This window comes from Pocillopora verrucosa, chromosome 7 (assembly GCF_036669915.1).
Source record: "Pocillopora verrucosa isolate sample1 chromosome 7, ASM3666991v2, whole genome shotgun sequence".
In the NCBI taxonomy this organism is placed as follows: domain Eukaryota; kingdom Metazoa; phylum Cnidaria; class Anthozoa; order Scleractinia; family Pocilloporidae; genus Pocillopora; species Pocillopora verrucosa.
The window spans coordinates 9,920,890-9,938,551 of NC_089318.1; the positions used below are offsets into that span (position 1 = coordinate 9,920,890).

Genomic DNA, 17,662 nt, shown 5'->3' on the forward strand with positions numbered 1-17,662 from the left:
GCGCACTACGGTAATCCTAAACAAACAAGATTATCACAACAAGGTGAAGGCTCTCCTAGACGATACCAATACGTATGAAAAATTAACATCCGACCCAACCAGAGCCATCAAAAACAAACTCATTCAAACCTTGAAGGAGTGGCGCAAAGAAGAGAGAATCCCTAATTATCTTTACAATCAACTGTACCCCACAGCAGAGAATGTCCCAAAGTTCTACGGGCTACCCAAGATTCACAAGAAAGACGTACCGCTACAGCCAATAGTTTCGAGCATTGGTAGCGTGATGTACGACACTGCCAAGTTCCTTGCTAAGATTATGAAACCTCTTGTTGGCCTCAACAGTCATCACATCGTTGACAGTGAAGACTTTGTCAACAAGATTGCAGAACTTGAAGTACCCCCTGGACAGAAACTCGTTTCATACGATGTTTCCTCACTGTTTACCAGCAATCCGATCAATGAAGCCATTCCAGTTGTCAGAGCCAAACTGGGAAGTGACCAGAGCTTACCGGACAGATGCCCGTTAGATATCGCCCAATTATCTGTTCTACTAGAGATGTGCCTCTCGAGCAAATACTTTACATTCCAGGGTGAATTCTATAAACAAAAGAAAGGAGCCGCAATGGGGTCTCCAATTTCCCCTGTAGTGGCCAATCTCTACATGGAACAGTTCGAGAGCAGAGCTCTGGACACCGCCCCCACCCCTCCAACTATGTGGTATCGATATGTTGATGACACGATGGCCAAGATTCACGAAAACGCCGTCGATTCCTTCTCAGAACATCTAAACTCCATTGACCAACACATCCAGTTCACTTCGGAACAAGAAAAGGATGGCAGGATTCCTTTCCTTGATACCTGTGTGAGTATTAACCAAGATGGTTCTACCAAGATCTCAGTGTACCGCAAACCTACGCACTCGGACCAGTACCTAAACTTCCAGTCAAACCATCATCTACAACACAAAAGAGCTGTGGTTAACACCCTGATGTTGAGAGCTCAGACCTTGGTTACGGAAAACGAGGACAGAACTAGAGAAACACAGCATGTCAAGCAAGCTCTAAAAATGAATAACTATCCAGAATGGATGCTAACAATACCACATCCAAAATCTACAACAGAAGATACCGAAGAGCCTCAAAACGAGAAGAAAATCTATGCATCAACACCATACATCAAAGGTATCTCGGAACGCCTGCAAAGAGCGTTCAAGTCACACGATGTTACACTTATTCATAAACCCGTCAATTCTTTAAGATCACAATTGGTACGTGTCAAGGACACAACTGTCAATCTCAAGAAATGCGGTACTGTGTACCAGATCCATTGTGAGAAGTGTAACAAGGAGTACGTTGGCGAAACAGCCCGCGCTCTGGAAATCAGAGTGAAAGAACACCAATCAAGAAGTTCATCAGCTGTTCATGAGCATTGACGCCAAGAGGGCCACTCGGTGGACCCAAATAAGACAAAAGTACTATCAACCGAAGTTAACACCTTCAAACGCAGGATAAAAGAAGCTATTCAAATTAAACTTACGAAACCGGCGTTAAACAGAGACAATGGTTAAGAATTAGCAGCTATCTATGACACAATTCTAACCCCCAAGAGGCGTTAAAAAAACCTTTTTAAAATTCATCTTTTTAACATTCATATCATTGACTGATGAAGTCCGGTCGAAATACGGACGAAATATTTCATAAGTTTTAATTTTTAGCTCCGAGTTTGGAAAAAAAATTTTTTAACTTTTATCATGAATAGATTGTTCCGAACACATGTCATAGGAAAAAGAACTAGTGAAATACCTATGGCATAATTGTAGAGATTTGTAGCAAAAATTCTTTAACAGCAAGCCTATCACCGGGGTTTTCGTCAATAGCTTTTTTCACAAGCACCCGCACCTTCTCATAAAAACCTATTAAACACGACACAGCCTTCAGCATTCTTCCTAACAAGTAAATGTCACTAGCAACACTGTTATGTCTTTCTTTTGGGACTTCTAGGGCTAAATAGATCTTTCTTGAACAGCAGGATGAACTTTGTTTTGAGGATGGTGCTTTTACCAAAATGAATAAGAATCAGGTTATATTTTGCAGAGTTGGACTCTCTTTCCAATACAACATTGTTAGCTTTTATGTCTTTGTGAAGGTAGCGTTTTGAATGAACATAGCTCAAGGTGGAAGCTATCTTTATAAACAGTCAAATACAATCTGTTGGATTAAGCAGGTTTTTGCTTGCAGCCTAATGAAGAGTAGCGCTTTCTTGGTTGATGCCATGGAACTGTGGAACAAGGCATGAGGGCAAGCTCTTTGTAACTACTCCAAACAACATTGGGAAATTGGCATGATCCCCCAATGCAGTTATTATCCCTTCTCTCCAGCATTGTTATTGTGTGTCATTTCCTTCACAATAACGGCGATCCTGCTGTAACTTGCTTGTAGCATTGGCTAAAACTTCCACTACCAATGGAATGTTGGATTAGATCATAGTTAATAAATCAAACTGGTTATGAAATGCAGTAAACTTCAAAGAAACGGTTATTGTCTTCTTTATTCAAAGCCACCTGACAATGACCATGCACACACAAATCCAATATGGCGTCGTTCAAAGAGTTAGACTTGAACTGACCTGTTTTTAAAGCTTCACAATGTAGTTCTTTTGACTGGAATCGTTTTCTGAGTTTGTTGTATTGAAAATAGAATGCCTGGTGACAACTGTTCGGTGTTTGGTTGCAGTACATGCCGTAGAACTAAAGAGATTGGTATCTTTAAACTGTACTCACCACGAAATGCAGAATACAAGAAGTGGCAGGAAGAGTGGCCAAATGAGCTGACGAAGGTGAGTCATTGACAAAGACTTCCAAAATCAGATCGATAATGGCAAGGTGTTTACATGTGAGAAACATTTCGAACCTGATGATATGAGACATGTAAGTGCTTGAGTTGTCTGTAATAAACATATCTGGTATCCATGTAAACATGACCGGCCACATAAATGATGTCTCATTCGTGTTTGAACTTTATATTCTTATACAGATTGTTGTTACACATCACTTTTCTTTTATTTTTATTTCAATTCAATTGGAAAAGATGGCCAAAAAAAACACCAAAGTTTGGAGCCTTGCCAACTTTCAGTATGCCTAAGAGAAGTCATGACATGGTGAGACCTGTTGCATGTCCATTGAAATCTGTGGTAGAAGACAAACCTGTTACAGAGAGCCTCTAGAAATACTATGGTAGCTTCAGAGACCTCTGTAAATGAGTAAAAAACTTTGAAAACATTGCAGGAATGGACAGTCCAAGAAATAGAGAATAGACTTCTATTACAAAAGAAAAGTGCGGTAATGCTTCCAGAATTTGAGTTGATGATTGATGATAGTCTGGGGTTTAGAATTTCTGTCTAAACCACTTTGCTTTATTAACTATGGTTAGATACTCCAAATGTTCTGGAATCAATTCTTTAAAGTTGCAGTTGAATTCTTTATCTGACATACTCTTCAAATGAATATTTTTCTGACCAACAATGCGTTGAAACGTTGTCTGTGCCACAAAAGGCTTTGAATGTTGAGTTGGCTTGCATCTTGCATTATCTCCAAGTGCCATTCAAAGCATTGTTGCTGATCTTGAACAATTTACATCCAAGAGGGTTGGTGATCGTGGTTGCTTCGCATTACCTACCATTTCTTTTTTAGAATTAGCCTGAAGCATGATAAGTCCGCTTTCGTTGCCTACCTGTTCTGTATCCAGATTTGGAGAAAGCGATTTCTTATCTGTCAAGCTCATCTCTGCCACATTTGGTCCATGATTGATGCCCAGCAGAACTTCAGTATTAGCAAGCAGAGCCAGATTACCCGCATTCTTCTGCTGTTGCTTTTGCTTTCTCCATTTTCTATTTTGTTTTCATTTCTCCTTGGGAGTATTTTTTCATGATTTTACTTCCCGTTTATTCTTCAAGGTCCGGCATTTTACTAATGCATTCCCAAGCAAGAGGAGCAAAATAGTTGAACATGTGCTCTTGCATCCAATCTCACAATTTACGAAAACTTCATTGTTCTCATGAAAAATGAGAGCCACCTTATTGAAACTTGATGACAAGTATAAGCTGGCAAAGAAAACAATGCAAAAGCAATTATCTGTCACATCGATGCCAGCAGCAACAGGATTATGACGCCTTACAGGACAGCTGCCTGGAACGCTCAAAAAGTCTCATACATTTTTGTAGACTTTTAGGTTAAGAAAATGTATGGGACTCTCCAGGATACTTACAGTGCAGCCAATTCGCATCCCCTCGTGATGATGCCATATAAATGAAGTATTATTATTATTATTATTAAAATATCTGAGCATTCTTCGATTCTTCTTCGTTCTCCATGAGAACGAGAAAAAGCGTCTCTACTCAGAGAGAGTCCTGGACATTGAGCATGGAACATTTACACCTTTGGTCTTCACAACAACTGGCGGAATGGGAAAGGAGTGCTTGAAGTATCATAGCCATTTAGCACAGCTGATTGCCATCAAAAAAGGGGAGCAGTATGCCAAAACCATCTCATGGATCAGAACCAGAACCTCATTCGCACTCTTGAGATCTGCGTTGGTTTGTCTTCGAGGCTCTAGGACAAGAAGAGTGCCATGTGACATTAAGAATGTTGATATCGACGTCGATGTTGTTGAAGGAGCCATTAAATCGGACTATTGATGTGTTTCCTTACTTCATATATATCTTTTTATTTCATTATTATTATTATTCTCACCAGGGATCCCTTCGAACAATGGTGAATTTCAGCATGTTACGTGACTCCAAACCCCTGGGATTTTAGCATGAGAATGGTTATGCAATCTTTTACACGTTTTTTGGCTATATAATCTTATTCCGGTGCGGTCAGTCCTTTATAACCTCAAAAGTCCTTTCCACGGCGTTTGAGGAGGTTTAGCTAAGTGCGCCCCTCCCTCCTCCCCGCAGCGATGATAGCGCCTACGCTCCAGGTAGCTACCTACTCACTTCCGCCTCGGGCTGGCCTTTCCCATATCTTATAACATCCTTGAGGCTTTGTTTGTGGGTAGCCCTGGTGAGAATATATTACTATTATTATTATTTTTAGCAGTGCTTTTAGGATGCTAGATTTTTATTTAGAGAAAAGATATTGAATATTGCATTTTATTTATTACTACTATTTAATGTTTTTATCGTTGTTGGTTTATGTTGAAACCGTGGCAGATTTTAAAGAGGAATTAGTGAAAAGATGTTAAATATTGGTAGTGATTGCTAATAGTAATAGTAATAATAATTAGTAGAGAAACATTTTCGTGGATTATAGTTCAAGAGATATTGAGACATTATGATTTTTTCTTTTCTTTCTAACAGATGTTAAGGTACAAATTTAATTCTTTTTAAGTGAAGCACTGTACATAGGTCTTTTTTATGAGTATTGAATAAAGATTTTGTTATAATATTAAAATATCTGAAAATTAGTGCCCCTAAAGATACTCATCAACAGAAATTTATACACCAGTACTATAGGTGTTAGTGAACGCATTTTTTTTTTTACTAGAGCTAATGTGGCCATATTATATGACACTGTAATGATAATGTTATTGATGATAATTTTAAAATCATCACAATTCCTATTACAGTAGAACAAGAAATCAGGAAGTTATCACTTTTATGCCCCATGTCAATTATTTAGGGGAGAGCCTAGATGAAACTGTGGAGGACTCTAAAGAGATAATGTCTGTACTTCATTGAAACTGTGAAACTCTGGCTCAAAGTGTAAAAGTTTTCTTTGATTGTATTGTATAAGGTATTGTCCAAGAAGAATCCTTAATCTTTGCTTGCATTTGATGGTTTAAATAATTAATGTTCTTTAATAATTCCAATATAATAAAAAAATCTAGCAACTGCCAGTGCAGCGAAGGTTTCCTTCCATGAGTTTCAGCTGTTGATCAAATGCACATTTCCTCACTATAACGTGAATCTGAACCGCATGTCCAGCACTGGTATTATCAGAAAGGCAAAGTGATACTTTTAGGGTAGAAATGATAATTCATATGGTTTATGTGACACTCTGAACACTGGAGAAATTATTCCCATAGGAAGCCTTGAGAAATAATTTGGTGAATATTCTTTCATGCAATTTACTTTGTGATTTGAACATTCATTTCTAGGTCTGAAAAAGAAGGCTTGCAAGAATTCATAGAGAGGTACTTGTGAAATATGACTGAAATATTATCCACTTCAAGTCTTTTGTCAGAGAAAAGTTAACCTTTCTTCTGGTGATCAAAGCATAAATGAGCTATGCAATTTTAGTTATATTTTCTAGGAATATTGTAAACATCCATATGACTGTGACAGTGAGGGAGATGATCATGGAGGCAGTACAGTTGTAAGTATTCTCAGTGGTTTAAAATAAAGTCCAATTCCTATTTCAAAACTTGAGGGAAATAATACTGATATTTATGAAGAATATTTTCATTAAGACATTTCATTTTATTCTGCTGACTTTCAAGAATAAATTGTTGACTTGATCAATAAACTTTCATTTTTATTTTTGAGTGATGTGCCCTTAAGTATTTCTTCAATATTCATAGCGAGATTTTCCTTCAGAATTTGGGCATGATGATTTTGTTGGATTGGCAATGGACAAAGCTTCATACCTCCTTGACTTGAGTGGTTTGCACAATCATGTAGCCACCTTCACCTTTATATTTCTTACTACCACATCCTAAATACAATAGAAAAGACTAGATGGCAGTCAAATAAAAACATCATGATATTATAATTTATAGAATTGCAAGGCTAAAACTTTCTCTTTGACTGCAATTACTTGGAGAATCAGATTTGCTTGTAAACAACTAGCTCCTGAAGGAGCCATAATGATTCTAATGTACACTTTCAAATTTGGCTTAGGTAAAGATCTGCTCAACATACTTCAAGATTTGGAGCTGAAGGCAAAATCAGGGGATGACTGCCTACAAGAATGTGAAAAAACTGTGGAAGGTATTTAAGTTCTTCATATCTTACAATGTGCACAAAAATAGAAATGGTTTTGAAGAGATAGCATATGTTTTTAATTTTCTAAAAGGGAAAATATCATTTTGTAACTAAAGAAGAGCAGAAAAATTTGAAAAGGTTAATGTCAATTCCAAGGATTTTCTGAGCTATTTTCAGCTCTAGAAGTGCAACCAAGCGAGGAACAACATCTACCTTCTCAGCAATTCCAAGAGAAGGCAAGGAAATGGGCAAAATTTTTCAGAGTGGTGCACTTTGACGAAGATATAACTCCCTAAATACATGGTAGGTCAATAATCTTGTAAACCAACATTAAAGAACTGGATTATATCGATATTAATAATTATAATGAATAATAATAATTCTCAAAATTCTTTTTTTGCAGCTCTCGCACACCGTTTACCCCAGTTGCTAGGAAAAATGCGGCAGTATTTCTGATGCAAATTGCCAACCTGTTGAAAAAAAACCATGAACTGTCATGAATGTTTCATCGTGGCACACAAAAGGGTTGGCAAGAGCTCCAAATACACAATTCAGGTCATGGAGTAAGAAAATAGAAAGTTGAGTGCACAACCTCCACCCAACCGATAGATCGTACACTAAAAAGTTGGATGAGGATTGAGAAAGGATAGCCACATGCACCAACAATCAGGAAGAAGGATAAAAGTAATGTAAAACTTAAATATCTTACAGGACATTTCAGAGCATTGCACAGCAATACAAAATAATTCTGTGTAATTATTGCACATATTAAAAACTATGATACTTTTAGTTTGTTGGCCCAACTGAATTTCCTTACCTTATTTTGCAAGTTTGGAAGTACCCACAGCAGCAAGTCATTGGAGAAAAACAGAAGAGCTCTATAATAAAACAGCTCTTTTCAGAGCCATAACAAACCGACTCCTCCAAGAGCCACCTCTTATGTTTAAAGTCATGACCAACATGCAAGTGTTTCTTCCTGTAAAGAGTAACATAAGCCAGTACTTTCAGCCAATAGATATCAAAATGTTTTGCCTGTATAGGTATTGAATAGAAAAGGCTCCCATATAAACCGATCAACTTGCTCAGGTTTCTTCCAGTTAGAATAAGTTAATCTGGTACTTTCTGCAAATTAATATCAAAATTCTTTACTAGCATGAGTGTTGAATGATAGACGGACCTTTCTCAAAGTTTCAACCTTTCACCTGTCCCACAGCTTTTGAATTCCCCATCTCAAATTCTTGGACTCAAGTAATTTATCAAAGATTACTAGACATCTGTATTGTCTGTGTAACTTTAAAATGGAAATAATACTGTTTTGCAATGTATGAATTTTAGTCTCTTTAATATACTGGTAGTTTACCTTTGTGTGCGTTTCTGTATCTCTTTGTTTTTGTGTCCCTGACCTAAACATTTAAACATCTTTTCTTTCAACTGGCTGCCTGCCATTTTTAACTCTTAGGTTTATATCGGGCAGCCAGCGCCCCTATCATTGTCTGTACTATTATTATAAATTTTTCTTTCTTGTATATTTTGAGGGGAAAAAAAAAAGTTGTTGTTGTTGTTATGGGTAGTGATTTACGGTGTTTCTTTTTCTGTAGTAGTCAAAACTTTTGTAATAGTTTTGTGCTATACATAGCTTTGTGCTATGTGTTGATTTTATGATATCTATCACCTTTTCAGGGATCAGATGGTGCTGCTTAAAGTCCAGAGAGGAACATGGCATGTAATGTGAGGCAATTTTAATGCATTTACAACTTTAATCCAAGACTAAGGTCTTGGTGTTTGTGCAGTGTTTGTGTGCCTATGTCTTTGGCAGAGGAATGTTACTGCTGCCAGGAACTAAAGGAGCTTAATCAAAAATTCAACTATTCAGGTTTGTACCTATTACATGATTATTCTTTGCTTCTTTGCTAAGAATGGCAAAAGGTTGACAATTGCAAACTTAATTGTAGTTATAATAACACCTACAAGTTGTTAATTTTCATCTGATAGACAAATTATTAAAGGAGTGAGGAAAAGAAAACATTAAGACTTTTTTCTTCTTTTTGGGTACTGATAGGTGTAACATGTATAACTGAACATCTGAAATTTAGCATCATATGCCTGGACATGGATGTTTTGAGCACAGCATCAGTCACAATCCACAATGCACAGCTCAATACAATTCTTAACCCTAGAACATGGCGTTGGCAGCCTACAGACAATTTACTTAGTGGGCATGTGGAGTGTTGGGGAAAAACTGTCAGAGAATCATGCCAGCATGCATCATTAACACCACACAGTAACATTTCCAGACAAGAGTGGTGTTATGGTTTTCCAGTGTGTTGTATGTTGTGTGTTACCATATATGGTTTGCTCATGCGCACGCATGAGGCTTCATTAAACAGTCTTTTACTTACCGAACCGCCATGTTGTTTGGGGTGTGTAGTTCTTAAGTAATACATGACAATTTTGGCGACGAGGATTGGGATATTAAGGAACCTTTTTGGCTGCTAAAAGTGAAGACATCCCTAAACTAAATCCACATAACGTCCACGATGGCCAGCGATGCAAATACGGCACCAAATCCAGTTCGTAACATCAGAAAAGTTCAAAAGTTCACTGTGGGAACTGACTTCGAGGCGTATACAGAACAGTTAGGATTCTTCTTCGTGGCCAATGGAGTGACCGACGCGAAACAGAAGAAAGCCATCCTGTTAACCAATCTTCCCACTGAAACGTACCAACTGGCGAAAGATTTGAAGGCTCCGACCTTGTTAGGAGAAGATTCTCTCACGTACAACGCAATCGTAGAGCGTCTCCGCGAACAATTGAAGCCACAGAAGTCTGCTTTAGTAGCCAGGTATGAGTTTGACAACCGAGCACGTAACGCAGGAGAAACGGTGAGTCAATATGTTGCTGTTTTGAAACATCTAGCTATGGATTGCAAATTTAACGACGCCATGCGTTTGGAAAGGCTTAGAGATAGACTGGTTTCGGGTATTCAAGATAAGAGAATGATGTCAGAGCTTTTGAAACTTAAGCTTGAGGAACTAACATTTGACATTGCTGTTGCAAAGTGCTTAGCTATTGAGCAATCTTACAAGGATGTTGAAGCTCTCCAGGGGAATAAAGCGTCAGAATCAATCGATCTATTAGCCAAATCAAAGCCAGGCAAGAAGCTTAAATTCAAGAGAGAAGCCAAGCTTTCAGAGAAAAAGGGTTCTTTTTCCCCCAAGAGAACGGGTGATCAAAGTGCTACCGCTGTTTGAGAATTCATGATCACAAAAGTTGTCCATTCAAGAAAGAAAAATGCCACCACTGTAACAAGACTGGTCACATTGTGAGGGCTTGTAAATCAAAGAAAAAAGAGACACAAGTTTCCCAACCCCCAGTAAATTATGTAGACAGCGATGACGGGGACAGCGATGATTATTTGGCATCCCTTGAGGTTAATAATGTGGGTGACAAGGATCACGTAATATGGGTCAACCCCGAAATACAGGGAAAGGTGGTCAAGATGGAACTAGACACAGGGTCAGCGGTGTCTGTACTTCCATACAAACAATATAAGGAACATTTTAATCATGTCAAACTTTCAAAGAGCCTTGTGACACTTAAGACATACACTGGGCAGAAAATCACACCTAAGGGAGAGATGAGATGTAATGTTAAGTTCAAGGGCCAGGAAAAAGAGTTAAACCTACAAGTTGTTGAGACGCAGGGACCAGCACTGTTTGGGCGTGACTGGCTGTCCAACATTCAACTGAACTGGGGTGAAATCAAAACCTTTAAGCTTAGCAAGACTTCAGAAGGGGGTATGGCACACAAAGTGGATCAGCTACTACAGAAGTACGAGTCTGTATTCTCCGAAAATCTGGGCACACTTAAAGGCTACAAGGCGGATTTGAAGGTCGAGGAAGGCTGCCAGTCCAGCTTTCATAAACCACGCCAAGTGCCATACGCACTCCGCCCCAAAGTAGAAGCAGAATTGACACGCTTAGAGAAGGAAGGTATTCTCTCTAAAGTAGAATACAGTGAATGGGCGACCCCAATTGTCCCGGTAGTCAAGCGAAACGGATCGGTACGAGTTTGTGGCGATTTTAAGGTCTCAGTGAACCCAGTACTTCTTGCAGAACAGTACCCTCTGCCACGTATAGAGGATATTTTTGCAAATTTGGCTGGCGGTAGACATTTCAGCAAGCTTGACCTTCGCCAAGCTTATCACCAGATGGAAGTAACCGAAAGATCCAAGGAACTCCTTACGATTAATACACACAAGGGCCTTTTTCGATACAATCGCTTAGTCTTTGGCATCTCTTCGTCTCCAGCCATTTGGCAGCGTGCCATAGACCAGGTATTACAGGGAATACCTGGGACCCAGTGCATCCTTGATGACATGATTGTCACAGGCAAAACCGATGAAGAACATTTGGAGAACCTGGAGAGTGTACTCAAGCGATTACAAGATGCGGGTCTGAAGGCTAACAAGGAGAAGTGCGAGTTCTTCAAAGATAGAGTTCAGTTTTGTGGGCATGAGATCGATAAGGAAGGTCTACACAAGACACAAGAGAAGATTGAAGCAGTGGTCAGTGCACCAAGACCTGAGAATGTGTCACAGCTTCGCTCATTTTTAGGGCTCGTAAACTATTACAACCGTTTCTTGCCCAATGCGTCTACAGTTCTCCACCCACTTCACCAGTTGTTAGAGCAAAACAACGAATGGCAGTGGACTGAACGGTGCGAGCGAGCGTTCACTGAGGCTAAGCGTATGATTACATCTGAGCAGGTGCTAACGCACTATGACCCAGCATTACCGGTTAGGCTGGCATGTGATGCTTCACCAACTGGCATCGGCGCGGTTCTTTCACACGTCATGTCCGATGGTAGCGAAAGGCCGGTAGCTTTTGCGTCCCGATCGTTGACCAAGACTGAACGATGGTATGCACAGATAGACAAGGAGGCATTGTCCATTGTGTGGGGGGTGAAACGATTTCATGTTTACCTCTATGGGAGACGATTTACGCTCATTACAGACCACAAGCCCCTCACTGCCATCTTCCACCCAGAAAAGGGAGTTCCAGCCATGACTGCTGCAAGGCTTCAGCGATATGCATTGTTCTTGTCTGGGTTCGACTATATCATTGAGTATAAGAGTACAACCAAACACTGCAATGCCGATGGACTGTCGCGGCTCCCTCTCCAGCAGAAAGAGCGAGAAGACTTGGAGGTGGATTCAACAGAGGTGTTCCACGCCTCTCAGTTTGTGCCATTACCTATAACCAGTGAAGCAGTGGCAAGAGAAACACGTCTTGACGTTGTCCTAGCGAGGATACATGATTCTATCGTGAAAGGATGGTCTACTCGTGTGGAGGGAGACAAGCCTTATTACGAGCGACGCAATGAACTGACAGTTCACCAAGGCTGCATCCTATGGGGAATGAGAGTGGTAGTTCCCAATAAGTTACAAAGCAGAGTGTTAGAGGAACTTCATGATGGGCATCTGGGCATGGTCAAAATGAAAGCACTCGCGAGGAGCTACGTATGGTGGCCTAATATCAATGGTCATCTGGAAGAGCTAGCGAAAGGCTGCAGCGGGTGTCAGCAAAACCAGAAGATGCCTGCTAAAACACCACTACATCCGTGGGAGTGGGCCACTACACCATGGCAGCGTATACACATTGACTACGCAGGGCCATTTCAGAACTCGATGTTCTTAGTGGTTGTCGACGCACACACCAAGTGGCCAGAAGTGGTTCCAGTCAAGTCAACTTCTTCAAGTTCGACTATCGAAATTCTACGCGATTTGTTTGCCAGATTTGGAATTCCAGAACAGATAGTCAGTGACAATGGTACACAGTTTGTTTCTGAGGAATTCCAGACATTTGTCAAGTCCAATGGCATCCGCCATATAACTTCAGCACCGTACCATCCAGCGACGAATGGTCTTGCGGAAAGGACAGTACAAACCTTCAAACAGGCTTTGTGTTCCATGCGTCAAAGCCCCAAGCCAGTGAGGGAGAAGTTGGCAAAGTTTCTCATAGCTTACAGGAACACTCCACACTCCACCACCGGTGAGAGCCCAGCACAGTTACTCCTGGGAAGACCATTGCGTACTCTCCTAGATTTGGTGAAACCTAACTTAAACCGTAAGATGGTTAACCAACAACACCAGCAGAGCATTAAGGCAGCGATTGACAAGGGTAAACAGTATCGCCAGTTAGAGATTGGTGACTCAGTTATGTCACGGGATTATCGAGGGGATCTGAAGTGGCGTCCAGGGCTGATTGTTAACAAAACAGGTCCGCTGATGTATGAGGTACAGGTGGCACCGGGACTGATCTGGCGCCCACATATTGATCAGTTGAGACCAACGGCAGTTGGACACACAGTTGAAAGCACTGACGCCGACTGTAGTGTTGAAGTCAGCCAACCTGAAGTGGCCAACACACCACTGACCCCAATTACATCAAGTACTCCAACCACTGAGGGCGGCACAGCTCCAGGAGGTTCCAAAAAAAGATCAACCAAAGATGGTTCCTGTTTCCACACCTACGGTACCTGACCCTCCTGATGCTAAACCAGCTACAGTTAGTCCGATGGTCAAAATGCGACAACACCCTCAGAGAGTTCGCAGGGCACCACAGAGGCTTGATCTCTGAACTTTGTTTTATTCTGTTCGTTTTCTTGTTTAAAGGTCGTTCTTACCTTTCGAACTGTGGTTACCAGACACTGTTGGTTTATTTTATGTTTTCCTTGAAATTGTATTTTAGGGCTTGTTTTGAAAACTAGGGACAGATCGTTTAATGTGTGGAGGAATGTTATGGTTTTCCAGTGTGTTGTATGTTGTGTGTTACCATATATGGTTTGCTCATGCGCACGCATGAGGCTTCATTAAACAGTCTTTTACTTACCGAACCGCCATGTTGTTTGGGGTGTGTAGTTCTTAAGTAATACATGACAAGTGGCAATTATGTGGGGTATCTAGAGGCAGATCTAGAACTTTGAACTCAATCCGTAAATGCCTTTAATATGAATTAGTAGCATATCCTTTGCATGTATAACATCAGAAGGTCTTATTTCCTTATATTATCATTTCTTTCTAAAATTTGCATAAAATACATCATCACATATCAACCAAACCACACTACGAAAGTGCACTTAAACAAAGTGGAAAGGACAAAAAATTAACCTACACTGAATACAACAAACCTGTAACTCACACCATACAGAACAGCCACAAGAACAGAGAAAGAAACATAATTTGGTTTAATCCACCCTACAGCATGAACGTACAAATGTTGGCCCGTCACTTGTACCTAGGCCCTCCCTGAGGGAAACTACATCCGGGCTCCCCAATTATTGTTGTTGTTGTAACACGAAGTGCTCGTGGTCAAGCTCGGGAATAAAGACTGTGTTCATTGAGCCCTCGATATTGTTTGAGTCGTCTGTACTGCCTGACATGGTGTCAGAAGTGGGATAGATCCGATAAATCGACAAGAGAAGCATTTACGGAGAGCAAACGTACATTTAGCGAATTCAACGACCGCAGCCGACTCGTCAAACAGCGATGGCGAACCTCAAGCGACCTGAATTGAAACTCGGCGGGAATATGTCAGAAAATTTCAAGAACTTCGAACTCAGATTCCACGACTACTGCATCCAAGCAGACTACCGAAACTTAGCGAAAAACCCCGAGACAGAAAGAGCAGATTACTACAAGAAACCGTTACTGGAAATATCAGCGCTCCGATCGGCAATGCCGGACGAAGCCTTGCAAGTGATCCGTTACACAATTGAACCCCAGATAGCAGCTGATGATCAGAAAAAACCATGGATCTGGATGGACAAATTACGACTTCATTACACTGGATCTATCGGAAGCTCCCTATTGGCGGACAGATTTAAATTCTGGAACACTCAGCAAAGCCCACACGAATCTGTTCAGGAATGGGAAGTTAAGGTCAGACAGGCGGGCAGCCTGTGCTCGTACAATGCACTGACCGACGAAATGTGCCGTGACAAATTCGTTTTTGGCTTGCACGATGGCACAATGAGAGCTGAGTTACTAAAAACGCATTTTAAGTCAGACGGAATGCCCAAGAACATGCAAGATGTCGTTGCCGAAGCCAAGGCCCTCGAGTCAGCCCAAAAAGCCAACAAACTCATAACAGACGCCACAAAAGGAATCGAGGAACAAGTTAATTGGATAAGCCACAAACAAATGAAACTAAAGCGGGAGCCTGGAACCTGCTTTTGGTGTGGAGACCGACGCGGACCTCACCCCTGGAAAACATGCCCTGCAAATGGCAAAACCTGCACTAAGTGTGGAATTAACGACCACTTCTCCAGAGTCTGTCTCGAGACAGGCGCCCCCCAACATGAACAACCAAGGAGAACTACCCAATGGCAAGCTCAGGGTAGGGGGCGAGGCCACAGAGCACCTCGCGGCCGGTCCCAACCAAAACCCCCTCGTGAACAAAACGTACATATGCTGCAGATGACAAATGACCAACACCCTGTGGAGTACTACACTGATGACTACCAAGAACAGTGCTACTCCCTGGAAACACGGCAAATACACAGTATCCACACAACCCACGCAAAGAAAAAATACTTTGTTACACTGCCCATGTCTGCAACAGGGAACAAATTCACCCCAGTGACATTCCAAATAGACACCGCCGCCACATGCAATACCTTGTCTGAAGATACCCTTTTCAGGCTGATGCCAAACATGAAGCTTAGAAAGTCACCCTACCTACTACACCCCTATGGCGACTCCCAGCCGCTGAAACCACTGGGGCAGATCGACCTTCTGTGCGAAAGAAACAAACGATACGAATCGCTCACATTCCAGATACTTCCTAGGGATGTCATGATGAACAAACCAGCCCTTCTCTCTGGCTCCGACTGCGAGGCACTGGGGCTCATCACCATCAGGGCACACGAAATATTCTCACTCACATCAGCAGTAAGAGACTCGTCAGGCAAGAGAGCCCAGACCCAGGCAACCCAGCAGCTCAAGCCAATGGTACACTCAAGGGAGTAAAAGGCCGCCACCCTGACCAACCCAACAGTGCCAACCCATACGGTGACCCAGCAACGCCCTCACCTTCTAAACCTATAATGATCCCTTCCAAACGACGCCTGGCCCCACCCGGGAACCTCACCAAGGAAGACATACTAACACAGTATCCTGAAAACTTCGAAGGCCTTGGCTGCCTGGGACCCCCAGTTCATTTCGAAGTAAAAGCTGACGTCTCACCAGTACAAATGCCAATACATCGAGTCCCTGTGGCAAAACGCATAAAAGAAAAGGAAGCCCTTGACAGATACACCGCAGCTGGTATCATAAAGAAAGTAGAGGAACCCACCTCGTGGTGCTCCAATGAAGTCATTAAAGAGACACCAAAGAAGACAAGAATCTGCATTGACCCCAGTCAAACAGTCAATAAAGGAATTCTCAGACCAGTGTATCAAATGCCAACACTGTCTGAACAGCTCCATAAACTCTGCCATGCCAAATGTTTCTCACTTGTTGATGTCAGAGAAGGCTTTCTACACGTACCACTTGATGAAGAATCGTCACTGATGACGACAATGCACACGTCTTATGGGAGATACCGATGGCTCCGCCTCCCATTTGGCATATCAAGCGCTCCTGAGGAATTTCAAAAGCGCCTCATGTCAGCTCTAGAGGGTCTTGATGGAGTATTATGCATCGCCGATGATATACTTGTGTTCGGAGAAGGAACAACCTACCAAGAAGCTGAGAAAGACCACGACCGCCGTCTTGTCGCACTTATGGAGCGCTGCTCCAAAAAGAACATAAAATTAAACCAGAGCAAACTGCAGTTCAAGCTACAACAAGTCAAATTCATGGGCAACGTCATAACTGATCGAGGAATGCAAGCAGACCCAGACAAGATAGCAGCAATCTCAGCAATGGCCCCACCCCGAAACAAAGCAGGTGTTCAGCGATTCGTGGGAATGGCCAACTATCTCTCACCCTATTGTCCAAACCTCAGCACCATCATCCGGCCTCTCACCCAACTCACCAAGTCAGATATCCCCTTTATGTGGGCACAAGCACAAGATGACGCATTTAACAAAGCCAAACACCTCATCTCCACTGCACCAGTGCTCCAATACTATGACCTCAGTAAACCGGTCACACTTCAAGTCGACGCTAGTGAAGAAGGCGTGGGCGGTGCCCTCCTTCAGCCCAATAGTGAAGGACGCCTCCAACCCGTAGCATACACATCAAACAGCCTCAACGCAACAGAACAACGATACTCCCAAATCGAAAAAGAGTGCTTGGCCATTTGTAACGCATTTGGAAAATTTGACCACTGGCTCTATGGCAAATCAGATATCGAAGTTCACACCGACCACCAGCCACTTGAGACCATCTGCAAAAAACCTCTGCACAAAGCCCCAGCACGGCTACAGAAAATGCTAATGAGACTGCAGAGATACCGCTTCACCATCCAATACAAGAAAGGAACCTCACTCTACCTGGCAGACACTCTCTCAAGAGCAGCACTACCTACCCCAGTACATGCCAGGGTCACAGGCTTTGAAGTATTCAGGACTGAACTAACAGAGGAATCCGATACCCACAACCCCCGCCTCACAGAAACCACCGAATCTCGCCTACGCGACGAGACCAAAAAGGATGAACACCTCTCCAAGT

The 17,662-nt window shown here is 41.8% G+C and overlaps 3 protein-coding genes and 1 pseudogene across 3 annotated transcripts in view; 3 read left to right on the top strand and 1 right to left on the bottom strand.

Annotated features, from left to right (window-relative positions):
* Positions 1-1,432, top strand: part of LOC131796359 (uncharacterized) — a 1,674-nt gene extending 242 nt beyond the window's left edge. The window contains exon 1 of the mRNA XM_059113937.2: positions 1-1,432. This exon is cut by the window's left edge and continues 242 nt beyond it. Within this exon, the coding sequence (XP_058969920.2) occupies positions 1-1,432 (1,432 nt within the window).
* Positions 1,433-1,802: 370 nt separating this feature from the next.
* On the bottom strand, positions 1,803-3,599 carry LOC136282486 (uncharacterized; annotated as a pseudogene).
* Positions 3,600-9,521: 5,922 nt separating this feature from the next.
* Positions 9,522-10,235, top strand: LOC136282487 (uncharacterized). The gene has a single exon (XM_066170129.1). The coding sequence runs from the start codon at positions 9,522-9,524 to the stop codon at positions 10,233-10,235; it is 714 nt and encodes a 237-aa protein (XP_066026226.1).
* Positions 10,236-14,323: 4,088 nt separating this feature from the next.
* LOC136282488 (uncharacterized) lies at positions 14,324-16,015 on the top strand. Its single transcript, XM_066170130.1, has one exon. It carries the CDS (start codon positions 14,534-14,536, stop codon positions 16,013-16,015), a length of 1,482 nt encoding a protein of 493 aa, XP_066026227.1. The 5' UTR covers positions 14,324-14,533.
* The last annotated feature ends 1,647 nt before the right edge of the window (positions 16,016-17,662 follow it).

Coding starts and splice junctions, on each gene's coding strand:
- LOC136282487 (XM_066170129.1), top strand. CDS start 9,522: ATGGCCAGCGATGCAAATACGGCACCAAATCCAGTTCGTAACATCAGA.
- LOC136282488 (XM_066170130.1), top strand. CDS start 14,534: ATGGCGAACCTCAAGCGACCTGAATTGAAACTCGGCGGGAATATGTCA.